The sequence below is a fragment of the Peromyscus eremicus genome, chromosome 15, assembly GCF_949786415.1.
Source record: "Peromyscus eremicus chromosome 15, PerEre_H2_v1, whole genome shotgun sequence".
Lineage (NCBI taxonomy): Eukaryota > Metazoa > Chordata > Mammalia > Rodentia > Cricetidae > Peromyscus > Peromyscus eremicus.
In genome coordinates, this window is record NC_081431.1 from 90,434,454 (window position 1) to 90,449,613 (window position 15,160).

The window sequence follows — 15,160 nt, forward strand, 5'->3', positions numbered from 1 at the left end:
TCTCTTATAGGTTATGTTTTCACACATTGAAGTTCATTAAAAGTATTAGTTGTTTGTTTCAATAAAATGTCTTGTGTCTTTTTTTGTCATTTTCTCAAGATCAAAAATAATTGTTATACATTTTGGTCAAGAATAACCTAAACATAGTGTTTCATTTTCACAGTATCATATCAATGGCACATGGTACTGACCCTGTCTTTCCAATAGTGAGTGTATGTATACTTGATTACTTGATTAGGGCAGTGTCTGCTAATTTCTTCATTAGAGGATTCTTTTCCTCTATTTTTTTAAAGAATTTTTGAAAATAATTTGAAACCATCTGATTTCTTCACAATTAATCACCCAGCAGTTTTTCAACAATTCAGTAAAGGCAGAGGTGTTTGACATGCCCAGAGGAATTAATGATGATTTCTACTCTTTTAATCACATGTATCCAAATGACCACATTGCTGTAAATAATGACATGACTCTTTATATATATATATTGGTTTCATTTCATAAATAAGTTTTTACAATGATCATCCATGGATTTTGATATCGATTTTCCTGGGGAACACTTCCACATGAATATTGAAAGATAATCATGCAAAGAAGGCATTGAAGCTTAATTATAATAAAGGTGCCAAACCAACACTATAGTCCTCTCCTAAGACTCCTGCATTAATCTGTTCTCTCTTTTTTAGCTTTATACATTTGTTTCTTGACACAGACGTTTCTTTTATTATCATTATTTGAAAGTATGTATGAGTGTGTATGTGTGTGTTTGTGCACACATGCCTACATTAACTTGAGCATGCACAACCTGTGAGTGGAAGTCAGAGGACAACTTTCATGACTTAGGTCTTTTCTTCTGCCTTCCAAATACCATGAACATAACTTAATCAAATCATCTTCAGCACGGCAGAAAACAATTTGTTCCCATCACTAGTTATCTTACTGCCTCACAGTGATATATATGTGTATGTGTATATATATATATATATATATATATATATATATATATATACACACATATATACATATATATGTATCTGTCTATGTATGTATGTATCTATCTATCATCTAATATATATATATATATATATATATATATATATATATATATATATATATATATATTCCTTTAACCTTAGTGTACAGGTAGAATAACATTACAATTACAGACCAAAAACCATATTAGGGAAACAACCATGTGCTGTGGGATGGTTTGTATGTGCTCTGATTGGTCAATAAATAAAACACTGATTGGCCAGTGGCCAGGCAGGAAGTACAGGCGGGACTAACAGGGAGGAGAATTGAGAGAACAGGAAGGCGGAGAAAGACACTGCCAGCCGCGCCATGACAAGCAGCACGTGAAGACGCCAGTAAGCCACGAGCCACGTTGCAAGGTATAGATGTATAGAAATGGATTAATTTAAGATATAAGAACAGTTAGCAAGAAGCCTGTCACAGCCATACAGTTTGTAAGCAATATAAGTCTCTGTGTTTACTTGGTTGGGTCTGAGCGGCTGTGGGACAGGCGGGAGACAGAGATTTGTCCTGACTGTGGGCCAGGTAGGATCAGGAAAACTCTAGCAACAACCATGGAAAAATTTACTTTGTAGAATGCATTACTCAGGTGCAAATGTTCTCTGTCTGAAAGGGACTCATATACTCAATGCTGTCTAGGTATCAGTAGGATGATGGTTTCTTTCTTTTGAGATCATAAATGAAATATGCTATAAAATTCTTCATATGTTTTTGTGTCAAAGTAAATATATATATATATATCTTATGTGTATGTATATATATATATATGTATGTGTGTGTATATATTTCAGATATACATATATAGGGAAAATATATATATATATTGTTTTCTGATGAAACAAAATACAGTAATCCAGGATACAGGAATATAATCTCATCTAAAAATGTACTCTCCTGGGGTACAGCTATTGTTCTGATGCCTATCATAGAGATAATTCTTTGTCTTTTCTGATTCCTGGTGCCCTGATAATCATAAACTTGCTGCAATTTTTAGAAACATCACTTCAACATCTAAGTATACTGGCACATGATACTGTTCTCCCTGTGTGTTCCTCATAGTTTTTACATAACACAAACTATATCAGATCAAGGTATACCTTTGTCTTTTGCTTGCCTGTACCTCTAGAGTAACTATGTTCCAACAATATTCTGTTCCAAACAAATTGTGCAATGGATCAACATGTCTTTTGAGACAATTCTCAGCACAGATTATGTTTTAACTACTCTTGGGCAATTGTCTTCTCAGGAATATTTTAGGTGATTGGATTAGAGCAAGAATCTGCTGTGGGATAATGCTTTCACACACTGGTTTAATAAAATACTGATTGGCCAGATGCCAGGCAGGAAGTATAGGTGGGATAAGCAGAGAAGAGAATTCTGGGAAGAGGAAGGCTGAGTCAGGAGACACCAGCCTTCTCTGCAGGGAGCAGCATGTAATGGCACATAGGTAAAGTCATGGAACACATGGCAACATATAGATTAACAGAATGTGCTTAGTTTAAATGTAAGAGCTAGTCGGTAGGAATCCTAAACTAATGGCCAAGCAATTTTAATTAATAACAGCCTCTGTGTGTTTACTTTGGGGATGCGAGTGAGAGAGATTTGTCCCAACCTCGGCAGGCTGGGATACAGGAAAACTTCAGCTACAATGATCTTCTGCTAATTTCTTGTGGTAAGCTCCATTACAATCACAAGTTATTTTCTAAATCTTGAAATTATGTGTTCAGAAATTAAAAACACATTCTTTGCTTCTCATTTGTTATATAATATTTATTTTGCTTGGTTATTGTGCAGGACAAAATTTCTAACACTAGGTTTTCTTGGAATACTCAAAGAAAACATCCTCATTTTCTTCCCAGTTAAGGGAAAATCAGAAACATGTCATTAAATCTGCATTTGAAAGGCAACATCCTAAGAAAAGAGATAAAAAAGAAAGAAAATAATATCTGTATGTCTGAATACCACACGAGAACTTCCGGGTATAAAAAGATCCTTCAAAATTAGATGAGTTCTCAGCCTCCAAATTAATATGTGCAAGATTATGTAGTTTCCTGGATATGGGCTAGGAAAAGTTAGCTGGCAGAGGAAATTGGTGAAAGTAAATATATAAACTATTGAGTTTTACGTTCATCTCAATTATATCTCATTTTGGGAAAAAACAATAGCAACACAGCAACTAAAACTAGGCTTTAAAAAAAAATAGAACATATTTGTTTCTCTATGCAACGACATAAATTTATCTCACCAATTTTAATATCACTTATGTCTTTCATATTCCTAGAAAACTAATTTTTAAAAGTATTTTTAATTTAATAGTATTCATATGAGTTATATATTGATCAGCATTATTTAGGTTCTGAAATGGTATATTCAAGAGTATCTTTCCCCACATATCTATTGCTCAGCTAAGATAGTACAGGGGAAAGCAAGATGGCTAAATTGGTAAAAGCTTCTGTCTCAAAGACTGAAAATCTGAGTTCAATCTCTAGGAAGGACATGAGCAAAGGAAAGAACCAACTCACAGAAGTTTTGCTCTGAGTTTAACACACACCTAACGTGAGCAAGCACAAATGTATTCACACATAGTTGTGTCATGCATACACACACACACACACACACACATACACACACACACACACACACACACACACACACACACACCAGCAAACATTTGTATCTCAGAGCCAGGGAGATGGATCAGTGGAACAGCACATACTGTTCAATCATAAGGACCATGTGAAAATCTTGGGTTGTCATCTTATGAGCCTATAACCATAATACTGTGGAATGTGGATGACAGATGTACTTATGATGTTTGCTGGCTTCCAACTTAGTCCCATGTTCAGTGAAAGACACTGTTTCACAGGAACAATTCAGAAGATGATAAAATAGTACCAAAACATGGTGTCCTCTGACCTCCATACATACACATACCACACACCCTTGCGCGCGCGCGCGCACACACACACACACACACACACACACACACACACACGTGTACTGTGCTGAATTTTAGGTGATGATTGTCTACTCTTGAATATTTTTAACCTTAACTGTTTTAATGCATTTGGAACACAGAATATTTAAACTTGTTTATTGTTTTTATTTTATTTTTTGACAAGTCCATTAAATAATGCATAAGATCCAAGTTACAAAAGTCTTGTTTTGTACTTTGAATGGACATTGTTTCATGCCAACCTGTTCAGTCATTTATTAACATAAGTAAATCTAAAGACCTACCTTATAGGAGATTGTCTTCTATCTGTGTCTATAGCAGATACTGTTCCTACCATTGATCCATATGGCATTTCTTCAGGAATTCCAAATATATAATATGGTAATAGGAAAAAAGGAGGTTCATCTTCATCTTCCACTTGAACTTTGATGTAGGTTGAGGAGGCATTTTCATGGGCTAGTGCAAGTTCCTCGTCAACATGGCGGTTTCTAACTTTAGCTCTAAAGCCGTAATGGCTCTGATTCTCAAAATCAATTCTCTACAAATAAATGCAGTGTGTTCAGAAGAAATAATTTCAGTTAACTCAGATTAATTTAGAAAACCTTAACTTATTTATTCCTCAATTCTTTTCCTCCACGTTTCATTTTATTGCATGAAAATTTGTTGGTTACAGCCATTAATCAGGTATCAAATTAGAATTTTTTCAGACCACTACCAAAAGCTTATTTGAAATAACTATTATTTAATTTTGAAATAAAATTTTACATTTATGGTCTTAGATTAGAAAGTTGAGAATTACTATCTTATTAGTTCTAAATTAGTTTTCATTTGAAATAATTTTAAGAACACATGTAAATTAAAAGTCCTTTAAAAATCTACATTGCTTATCTCTAAATTATTTGTATTTCCAAGCTACATATCATGATCTCTCAGTTCAATTTTTAGTGAAGTAAACAATTACAAACGATTACAAATAATTATGTGTATTTTATTAGATTTTGCACTATTCTTTAAAGAAAATGATTTAAATATTTGTACCTTTCTTAGTATAATTATACCTTCTTGAGTCTCATTATCAGTGATGATGCCAAATGTTTGTGAATCATCCTCTTCAATGCTGTAGTCCATTTCTGCATTCTCTCCTATATCATCATCATAGGCCATAATTTTTCCTATAGATGTACCACTGGGTGCAGACTCAGATACAGTGAAGCGGTAGAAACCTTTGCAATCAAAATTTAAGTTATTTATAATAAATATTTATCATATGAAGCTTCCAGCTTTATCATATTTTCATTGTGCCTCTAGGAAAACCCACGTCTTTCATGCTAGCTACATGCTCTGTATTTTTATGTCTTTTTATCTCTCTTAGATATGTACATATATGTTCAATATTTTCCCATTTAATTAGAAATTGGAGAATTTTTTTACATCTATTTAATTATCAGAATTTTCTCCAAAATGCATCCTACTGTTATGCCTACTTCAAACTTATATTTATACATTTCTTCTCAACACTATTAGTTTATTTTTATTATATCCTAATGTCAAACTTAATTAAGTTTGCTAAAAATAATTTTTAAATTTTGCCTGAACAATTTTTGATATCTGATGTTACAAATAAATTTTAAGTATAAAATTAGACTGAACACAAGTGATTGCGCTTTAAATATAATAGTATAATTCTGAGACTTTGAACTTGAATGGCAAAACCATAATAAAAACAGAAAATTTAATCCAGAAAGATGGAAAGTAAATATAGTAATAGTTTAACAGTATTGGAGATGATGATCATCTCATTGAATGGTCATAAAAAAATTATGGCAGATGACTTAGAAAAAATCTGATGTAACTATAAAATACATTTATGTGTGTGTTTACTTATTGAGAAATAACATGAATAAATGTCATAAAGAAAGATACCATTATTGTAGTGTTATTTATGATGTGCACTGAGAGATAGGAATGGCCTTTCATGTTAATACTCTAAGAACAGTAATTTGGAAAATGAAAAAAAAATTAAGAATAAAATTAAGAATAAAATTAAATAGATGTTTGTTCTATTATGAGTTTCCTCAAATCATTTCACAAATGTTTTTTGGAAGTTTTGTATTGTTTTAAACATAAAATATTACTAGTTAAATATTTCTGATATTATACCACTTTATTTTTAGAGAAAAGTAACCATTTGTACACAGGTGCTTCTTTCATTTAAAAAAAAAAAACCCTGTGATATTTAAAATTAAAATAATGACTTGCTATCATACATTTAAAAGAAGTTTGTGCGGACTGAAAAATAGATCAAAGGTTAATTGCTCTGACTGCTCCTTCATAGGGTCAAAGTATAATTTCCAGTTCCTCTATCAGGGTGTCCACAAATATCTGTAACCCAAGTTCCAGGGGATTCTGGAACACATCCAAGAGGCATACTGAGCCGAATACATTGCTGTGGGATAATGCTTTTGTATACTGGTTTAATAAAATGCTGATTGGCCAGTAGTCAGGCAGGAAGTATAGATGGGATAAACAGACAAGGAGAATTCTGGGAAGAGGAAAGCTGATTCAGGAGATGCCAGTCTTCCATCCAGGGAGCAGCACATAATGGTACACAGGTAAAGTCACAGAATCATGTTGCAACACACAGATTAACAGAAATGGACTGAGTTTAAGTGTAAGAGCTAATCAGTAGGAATCCTAGGCTAATGGATGAGCAGTTATAATTAATGTAAGCTTCTGTCTGTTTACTTGGGGGATGCTAGTGGGAAAGATTTGTCCCGACTACTGGCAGGCTGGGACACAGAACAACTTCCAACTACGATTGGCACACAATGCAGGGCAAGGGTTTCCACCTAAAACCTGAGAAAAGCCTTTAAAAAAAGAATCTAAAACGGAGCTAAAAAACAGCTTCCTAGTGTATCTCTCAGGCCAGCCACAGCCTGCAGGCTTGAGCTACTCTATGGCGGGTTCATGGTGTACAGGCTTGACCTGCAGCATGACAGATTCCTGCCACAGAGCTCAGAGGTGCCTCCAAGCCACACAGTGTGGTACATGATGGATTTAGCCTTTTACATTACAGCCAAAAAAAAAAAAAAAAAAAAGATTTCTGAGATACGCACTGCTTTAATGGAAGTATAAACCCACTGCTTCCAAGAGTGATGGTACACATGGCCCCCAGAGCCAGAGCTGGTGGTAAACCTACCACTGCCATGTTGGAAAACTGAGGTGGGCAGAGCTAGCAGCCAAAGCTGCCATTTCATTCCTAGTAAAGGTTCAGGTTAAATTGTTATTGATCTTAGTCAATATCTTTCTAAAAGAAGGAAGGGGGAATATGATATGAAAATATAGGACATAGATATGGTAGGTTAAATGTGTGGGTTGTCAACCTACTTTTAAAGAGCAACCTGTTTTACATTGCTATGGATTTTAGTTTATTGATATAAATTTAGAGTTGATTTTGTTATACTATATATACATTTCTACTCTTATTTAAGATATTATGTTTATGCAACTCATTTAAATTTTAATGGATAATTAAGAAATACTGATTAATAATTAGTCTTCTATGATAGTCCAACATACAGTCATGTTAGGTTTTCTAGGTATACATAGATATAATTCAGTTAGGTAGGTAATCTTCAAACATTTGAAAACCTACATATTATAGCATTTAGAGGTTTTTTTTTTAAACTTAGACTTTCTGAACAGTAAGACACATCGCCTGGCACCACTGATTTACTTCAAAGAGAAAGATGGGCATTGAAAATACTCCATATGGAATTTATCTTTTTCTTGACAAAAATAGCCATTTGGGCAAGAAACTGTTCTTGCCTGGGCTGCTTAACAAAATATTGTATCAACTGGACACACAGGACCCATAGAAAAGTGACCACTGAACTTTGCAAGGTAAGATGGCCCTTCATGTTCCTGTGTTACATAAGAAACTGCCAGACATTATACATGATACACAGAGAAGTGACTGAGAGACTCTAGGCCTATAGGCTGAAGAATGGATGCCCCAATGCTACAGAGGAACTTTGGGTAACTACCTAGGTAGCATGCTGTCTCTGTCATTCTAGATTTTTGGAAGTTTCTTACAATGCATTTCCTGTTTACTTGGGTAATATATCCTCTGGGGTCTTTGATGTAATTGAGACTAGATAGTTATAATTTTCCTTGGGTATGCGAAAAGATAAATTAGATATGAAACCTTAGACTCACAAACATAGGGTAGATAGAATATTTTCTTTAATTTTGCCAAATACAAATACACTAGATATTGTAACTGTAATTCTTGCTTGATAACTGTTTGTTATATGTAATTTTACTATGTTAAAGTTAAAATCTTCCTTTTTAATTAAACAGAAATGGGGAAATGCTATGGAATAATGCTTTTGTACACTGGTTTAATAAAATGCTGATTGGCCAGTGCCAGGCAAGAAGTATAGTTGGGATAAGCAGACAAAGAGAATTCTGGGAAGAGGAAGGCTGAGTCAGGAGACACCAGCCTACTGTCCAGGGAGCAGCATGTAACAGTACACAGGAAAAGCCATAGGACACGTGGTGACATATAAATTAACAGAAATGAGCAGAGTTTTAAGTGTAAGAGCTAGTCAGTAGTAAGCCTGAGCTAGTGGCTGAGCAGTTTTAATTAATAGAAGCCTCTGTGTTTATTTGGGCAATGCGAGTGGGAGAGATTTGTCCCGACTGCCAGTGGGCCAGGACACAGGAAAACTTCCAACTACAATACATCTAATAAAAATCAATCTTTAAAATTAAATGGAATTTCTTTTGGCTTAAATATTATAGAGTTTATATTAAGCTACTATTTTTCAAAATAGAAACAATGAAATATCTTCTTCTACCAGCACTCTTTCTGTACAATTTGCTTCATATTTAAAAAAATGTCATTTCAGCATAGATTCCTTACAAAGTCCTTTCCTTGAATTGTGTAATAATATGAATGTATTCAGATGTTTTCCTTAGTTTATGGCCTTGAACTCAAAGCAGATAATAGCCATGATACATGTAAGTGCTAAGGTATTGTTATAGTGTGACTGTTTCACATTTTTCATAATGTAGGGTGTATTCATAGTTGATAAGTTTTTTTTTATATACCAATTGAAGTAACTGATATCTGAGGAAAGAAAATTCTAGGAAGATCATAAAGGCAAAGTCTTGAGTGTTCTAAGAGCAGAAGAGAGGTAAAATAATAAAGTCTGAATCATGTGCTTATGGACAGGGCAATAATGACAGATCATTTTTTAGCATTACATGAAATTAGTTTATACCAAGGATTTGATGTTTCATGAGTGAGATGAATCACTATGGTGAGAATATCTGTTATACATCTAGCAATTTCATTAAGACTACTTTTAATAGGGAAAAGTAGGTTGAAGACATTTGCAGAAAAATTAGATGAGAACCCCTTGTGATGAGAGGAGAAATGAAGGGATTGACATGAACCAAAGAGAGAAGTGAAGCTGTGGGAAGTACTTGAGCACTTTAAAGGTAGGATCAGGAGAATTTTCAGACTATTCAAGTTTTTTTCTAAGAAATAGAAGATAAAAATAAATGGTTGAAGATCTATAGAAGATTATTTTCCATTATTAGGTGATAAAGACATGAGATGTGTACATAGATATATGTTTGTGGTGGTAATTTGTGGTATTTATCTGCATGTTTGTGTATGAAGCATATATATGGTGTACATATTTGTGTGTGTGGTGGGTGTGAGTATATGTGTGTCTGTGTTTATGTGTAGTACATGTGTGTGTTTGTGTGTATCCATGTATGTGTATGTGAGAGTGTGTGATGTTATGTGATGTGGTGTGATGTGTGTGTGTATGTGTGCATACATGTATTCTTTTTTTTTGGTTTTTGTTTTTTTTTGTTTTTCAAGACAGGGTTTCTCTGTGTAGCTTTGCGCCTTTCCTGGGACTCACTTGGTAGCCCAGGCTGGCCTCGAACTCACAGAGATCTGCCTCGCTCTGCCTCCCGAGTGCTGGGATTAAAGGCGTGCGCCAACACCGCCCGGCACATACATGTATTCTAATTTGCTCACAGACTATGAAAAATTAGAAATTTGTCATATCAAACATCAATTCAAGCAAATTAAGAAATTAGATTAGAAATGGGTTTGTCACAGTTTAGTATCAGGTAGATGAGTAATTTTTCATATACTGTCATGCATGATTTGAAAACATAAGATTTCTTTCTGGGCAATGGGAAATTTGAATTTGTTATTAATTGAGAAGGGAAAATATTGAAGAATAAGAGATTTGAAGTTTATGTAAGACTATAGCATAAATTTGAAAAAAAATGCCATATCATAAAGGTATGGAATGTATACAAAGGAAGAAGTTTCATTATAATCTAATAGCACCAGTGTTATATATTCTTTGTTTGTTTTTCAATTGGTGATCCAATGTCATTATGTAGTACATAATATTGTTCTGTTAAACTAAAAGATTTACTGTTTATGGAATAGATGAGTATTGTGTGAGTAATTATGTCTACAATCTTTAGAGATGGAAATTTTGTGTGTGCTTAAACATTAAAATTCAATGTAACTATCAACCTAATTGTTTCCTAATGAAACAATGAAAGATGTCAAAATTGAAAGTTCAGCATATCAACAACTGCTGAATGGAATTCCAAGACCACTGAACAACTATATATAGTGCCATCTCTTTCAATGCAAGTGTTTCTATATAGGGAGAAATGCAAAAAGAAACACTTTTGAGGAATATGAAAAGTGGGGAGAGAGATTGGATGGGCAATCAAAAGGTAGTTTTCCCAGGTGCTATAGCTCATGATGTAATCTCTGTACTTGGAAAACTGAGGCAGCAGAGTAGCTACATGTTGGAAATCATTGTGACCTGGGGATGTCTTTCTGTATGCTGTGAATGTGTTGCTCTAATTGACTGATAAATAAAACACTGATTGGCCAGTAGCCAGGCAGGAAGTATAGGCAGGACAACGAGAGAGGAGAACGCTGGGAAGTGGAAGGATGTCAGGAGATGCTGCCAGCCACCGCCACCACCATGAGAAGCAAGATATAAAGTACCAGTAAGCCACAATCCACATGGCAACTTACAGATTAATAGAAATGGGTTAATTTAAGATATAAGAACTAGATAACAAGGAGCCTGCCATGGCCATACAGTTTATAAGCAATATAACTCTCTGTGTGGTTACTTGGGTCTGAGCAGCTGCAGGAGCCAGGTGGACACTGGAGAAAACTCCGGGTACATTATTGAGACTAGCTCTTAAAATTGAAAAATAGAAGAAACTAACAAATAAGACAGAAGTGACAAAATTAAAAAAAAAACTTAACAATATAAAAATTAAAAGCCAAGTAAAATGACAGTTTCATTTCTGTATATCTATAATCAACATGCAGAAAATTATGCTATGGCTGATGAATATATTGGCTATTCTCTTCATTCTTTGTTAAGTTCTTACCAAATATCATTTTATTATGATAATTGATAATTTTTGATGCTTTTAAAGATGTCTATAAATGTATTTTTGTTCCTAAAGAGGGACTTCCTTGGAAAGGAAAAACAATGAAATTTCATATGATTTAACATATGCAATAAATAATCAGAGTAAATATAATCTTCTCCTGCTAAAGAATAAAAACTAAAATTTTAAGTTAAATTATTGTTTGGAAGTGCAGAATCAATTCTAAAAATGTAAATATGTCAATGTCTTATGATTCCATGAATATGTTTCTTGAAATAACCAAAGGACTCAGGCTTGCAGATAGAATTAAATTGCTAATAAGGTAACACTGACAAAGAGAATTTACCCTGACTCACATTGTGCATAGATATGTCAGTGTGAGAAATATTTACTTCACTAGATGCTTCTGAGATATAAGGTGACTCAAGAATTAGCAGGTAACTTAGGGTTTAAGACTCTTTTCCAACTAACAGCCACCAAGGAAACATACCCAGTACTATCTAGACAGACAACTAAACAATGCAAAAAATCTAATGAGCAAGGAAGGGGATTATGCCCAAAAGATAGAGGAAATGCTCTGGATATTTTGGTTATAGCCTAGTGAGGCTAATACCAAAATTTATAAAGATCATAGATAAGTTGTCAGTTTGTGGTAATTTGTGACTACAACAGTAGAATATAGACATATTATTCCATCTCTATTTCATGTTTTTATATTAAATTGTAGCAGTTCTACATTATAAAATTTGCACATTTACTTTATATAATTTTTATACTGCTGCAACACTCTGTATATAAAGCAAACTTTAACATCTCTGCATATTCAAATGATTTAAAGTATAATGGAATTTCAAGACATTTTCTACTTACTTTCTTTGAATATTGGCTTGTTGTCATTAATATCTGACAACCTAATTGATACTGTCGTTGTTCCAGACAAGGCTCCAGGCTGACCAAGCATGTCTCTGGCTTTAATAATTACACAGTACGTATCTTGTAACTCTCTATCCATTTTAGAAGATATTCTTATGACACCTTAAAAAAAAGTAGCACAATTCCAATTATTATCACCCATGGCCTCTTCATAGATAACTTCTTTTTTTATTTTGTTTTATTAACAAATATTTTATTAGATCTTTGATACTTTTTTTTTAATATATTTTGATCATATTTATTCCTAGAAGTCCTCCAAATTCTTCCAGTGCCACCTACCTCCCTATTGCTCTCCACTTCTTGTCTTTTTCTTTTGTTTTCATTTATTTATTTTTGTAAGATTTTTTTTTTAATTTTACATACCAATCCCATTTTAAGCTTCCCATGATGTAACCCTCATTCTGTGCTTTTTTTTTTTTGCTAGCCACTAAAAAAGAGAACTGTAATAATGGTAAAATTAAGTACTAATTATGTTTATGATTATTATCAGATTACTAAATATGACTATACCTTTAATACAATATTATAGTAGGTGTCAGTCAAGTGTTTTTGGTAGCCTTAATTTTTCCCAATTTAAGAAGGAATTTCTTTTATATTTGCTCCATAATTTAGGCCAGTCTACTCTATTATTCCTTCCCCAAGACTTAGCTTATGATCCTGGTTCAGCAAATTGTCCTTCACAAAAAAAGTTTAAGTTACTTTCATTTTCTTTTTCTCATTTGATCCTACATATTCAATTGGTAGTTATTGATGAATTAAGCATATGTATTTATTGATATCCATATGCTTATTAGACATCTGTAACTTCTATGACAAAGAAGCCCATGTTTATGTTTTTTTTTCATTTTTCAAAAAGTATTTAAGATGTTCCAAGAACAAACCTTAAAAAATCTTTTATGAAGGAATTAAGTACTCATATTTTAATATTAATAAAACAAATGATAGTACATGAAGGAAAAGATGCAGGAACAGGGAAAATTTGTTTATCACTGGTGGGAGTCCAAACTGGTACAGACATATGGAAATGAGTATGTAGGTTCCACAGAGATCTGGGAATCAATCAATCTCTATACCACTCTTTAACATGAATACTTGAAAAAGCATGCAACATATATATTTGCTTATCCATATTCATTAATGTTCTATTTATAATAATTAGAAACACCTTCCGGCTACTGATGAATGCATAGTTAAAATGGGGTAGATTTATACAATGAAATATTTTTTAGCTATCTAGAAAAAAATATAAAAACTGTAGATAATGGTTGAAGTTGGAAAAAAAATCATCCATGTTGAGGTAACCCAGTCTCCAAAGGACAAACATCATTTCTTGTCTATTATAGGTGGATATTACCTTTAAACTTTCTTTGTGAATACTAAAATCCAAATAACCACAGAGATTATGTGCCTAGTAAAGGACCACTGTGGAGAAGAGGATCTCCCAAGAAAGGGAAAATAGTATATAGTGTTGTGGAAAAATAAATCAGAAACTAAAATAGGAAGAATAAATAAGGAGGGAATGAGAGAGAAGGATGAAGGATGGAATATGGGGAGTTACAGCTAACAGTAAGATTATTTATTTGAAAAGGCAAGTGAAAAATTACCACCGTAGAAGCTTCTGAAAACATGTACATATATCAAAGTAATCATGGAGGCACCATGTAATAGTGGAAACAATGACCCAAGTAAAACCTTCAGTGCCAACAGTAGATTACATCATGTTGAACCATTGGCCAAAGAAGTCTCATGAGGGCTCTAAATATCACAGTCTTTTGAAAGATTATAGGTTGCTCTCTACAACCTCTTTAGGGTCATTTTTCTGAAGATAACACTAATATCATCAAATACAGAAAAATCGACTCATTGTCTTACTGGAAACTTCACATCTGCTAAATATTATTCATAATGATAGAAGATACTCTACATATAATCATAGAATACAGTTAACCATCAATATCATTCAACTAAAACCTTGGTGACATACAATAGCAAATTGACCAAAAGATATATTGGTGCAATAGCAGTCCAAATGTTATGGGAATAATCGACCATATTATAAAATTGTATATAAGGGCCACTCCATGAGATTGAACCCATATCTGGAATTGCTAAAGAGGAAAGAATCTGAGAATAGATAGGTCATATATCTAGAGGAAAAGCTATTGCAATGAAAAGGGTCCTATTGATATATTGCTATATATATAAATCAGTGCCTTGCTTATATTTCATGAAATAAGTTTCTTTTTGCAAAACATGGGAAATAAAACAGAGCTCCACAGCTGGACAATGTCTAGAAAGTAAGAGACATTAGGGTATTCAGCCTTTAATGGATGTCTTCCTCAAACTTTTTTCTTCAAGTTTTAAGTTCTATTCAAAAGAAGAAGCAGAGAAACTCAAGTTGGACCAGTCATCGATCAGCCACTCCCACAAGTTCTGCACCACCTGTACTCAAGAACATCTTGCATGCAGGACAGATTTTGGATAGAAGCTTTTGGGGCTGTGTAGATGTCCTCATCTGTCCACAGAAAAACTTCCCTACTTGCAGAAGACAGCCAGTTCAGGCTCCATATACTCCATTACTAGGAATCTTCACTAAAATCTCCCTCTTAGATTCCAGGGAGTTTACACATTACACTAGGTTTCTTCATAGCCCTAGAAGTGCCCCCTAATTTCTGTCATCTCTCCCAGTGTTCTCTTCCTCTACTCATGCTCCTGTACCAAATTTCTCTTGTTACACCCCCACATTCTACTAATTCACTCAAGCAATCTATTCTA

At 33.6% G+C, this 15,160-nt stretch overlaps 1 protein-coding gene across 1 annotated transcript in view; it reads right to left on the reverse strand.

Annotated features, from left to right (window-relative positions):
- Positions 1-15,160, reverse strand: part of Cdh19 (cadherin 19) — a 115,512-nt gene that overhangs the window by 42,368 nt on the left and 57,984 nt on the right. Inside the window, exons 5-7 of the mRNA XM_059280666.1 lie at positions 12,323-12,487; positions 5,024-5,208; positions 4,270-4,523 (exon numbers count right to left, since the gene is read on the reverse strand). Coding sequence (XP_059136649.1) covers positions 4,270-4,523; positions 5,024-5,208; positions 12,323-12,487 — 604 coding nt within the window. The remainder of the gene's footprint in view (positions 1-4,269; positions 4,524-5,023; positions 5,209-12,322; positions 12,488-15,160) is intronic.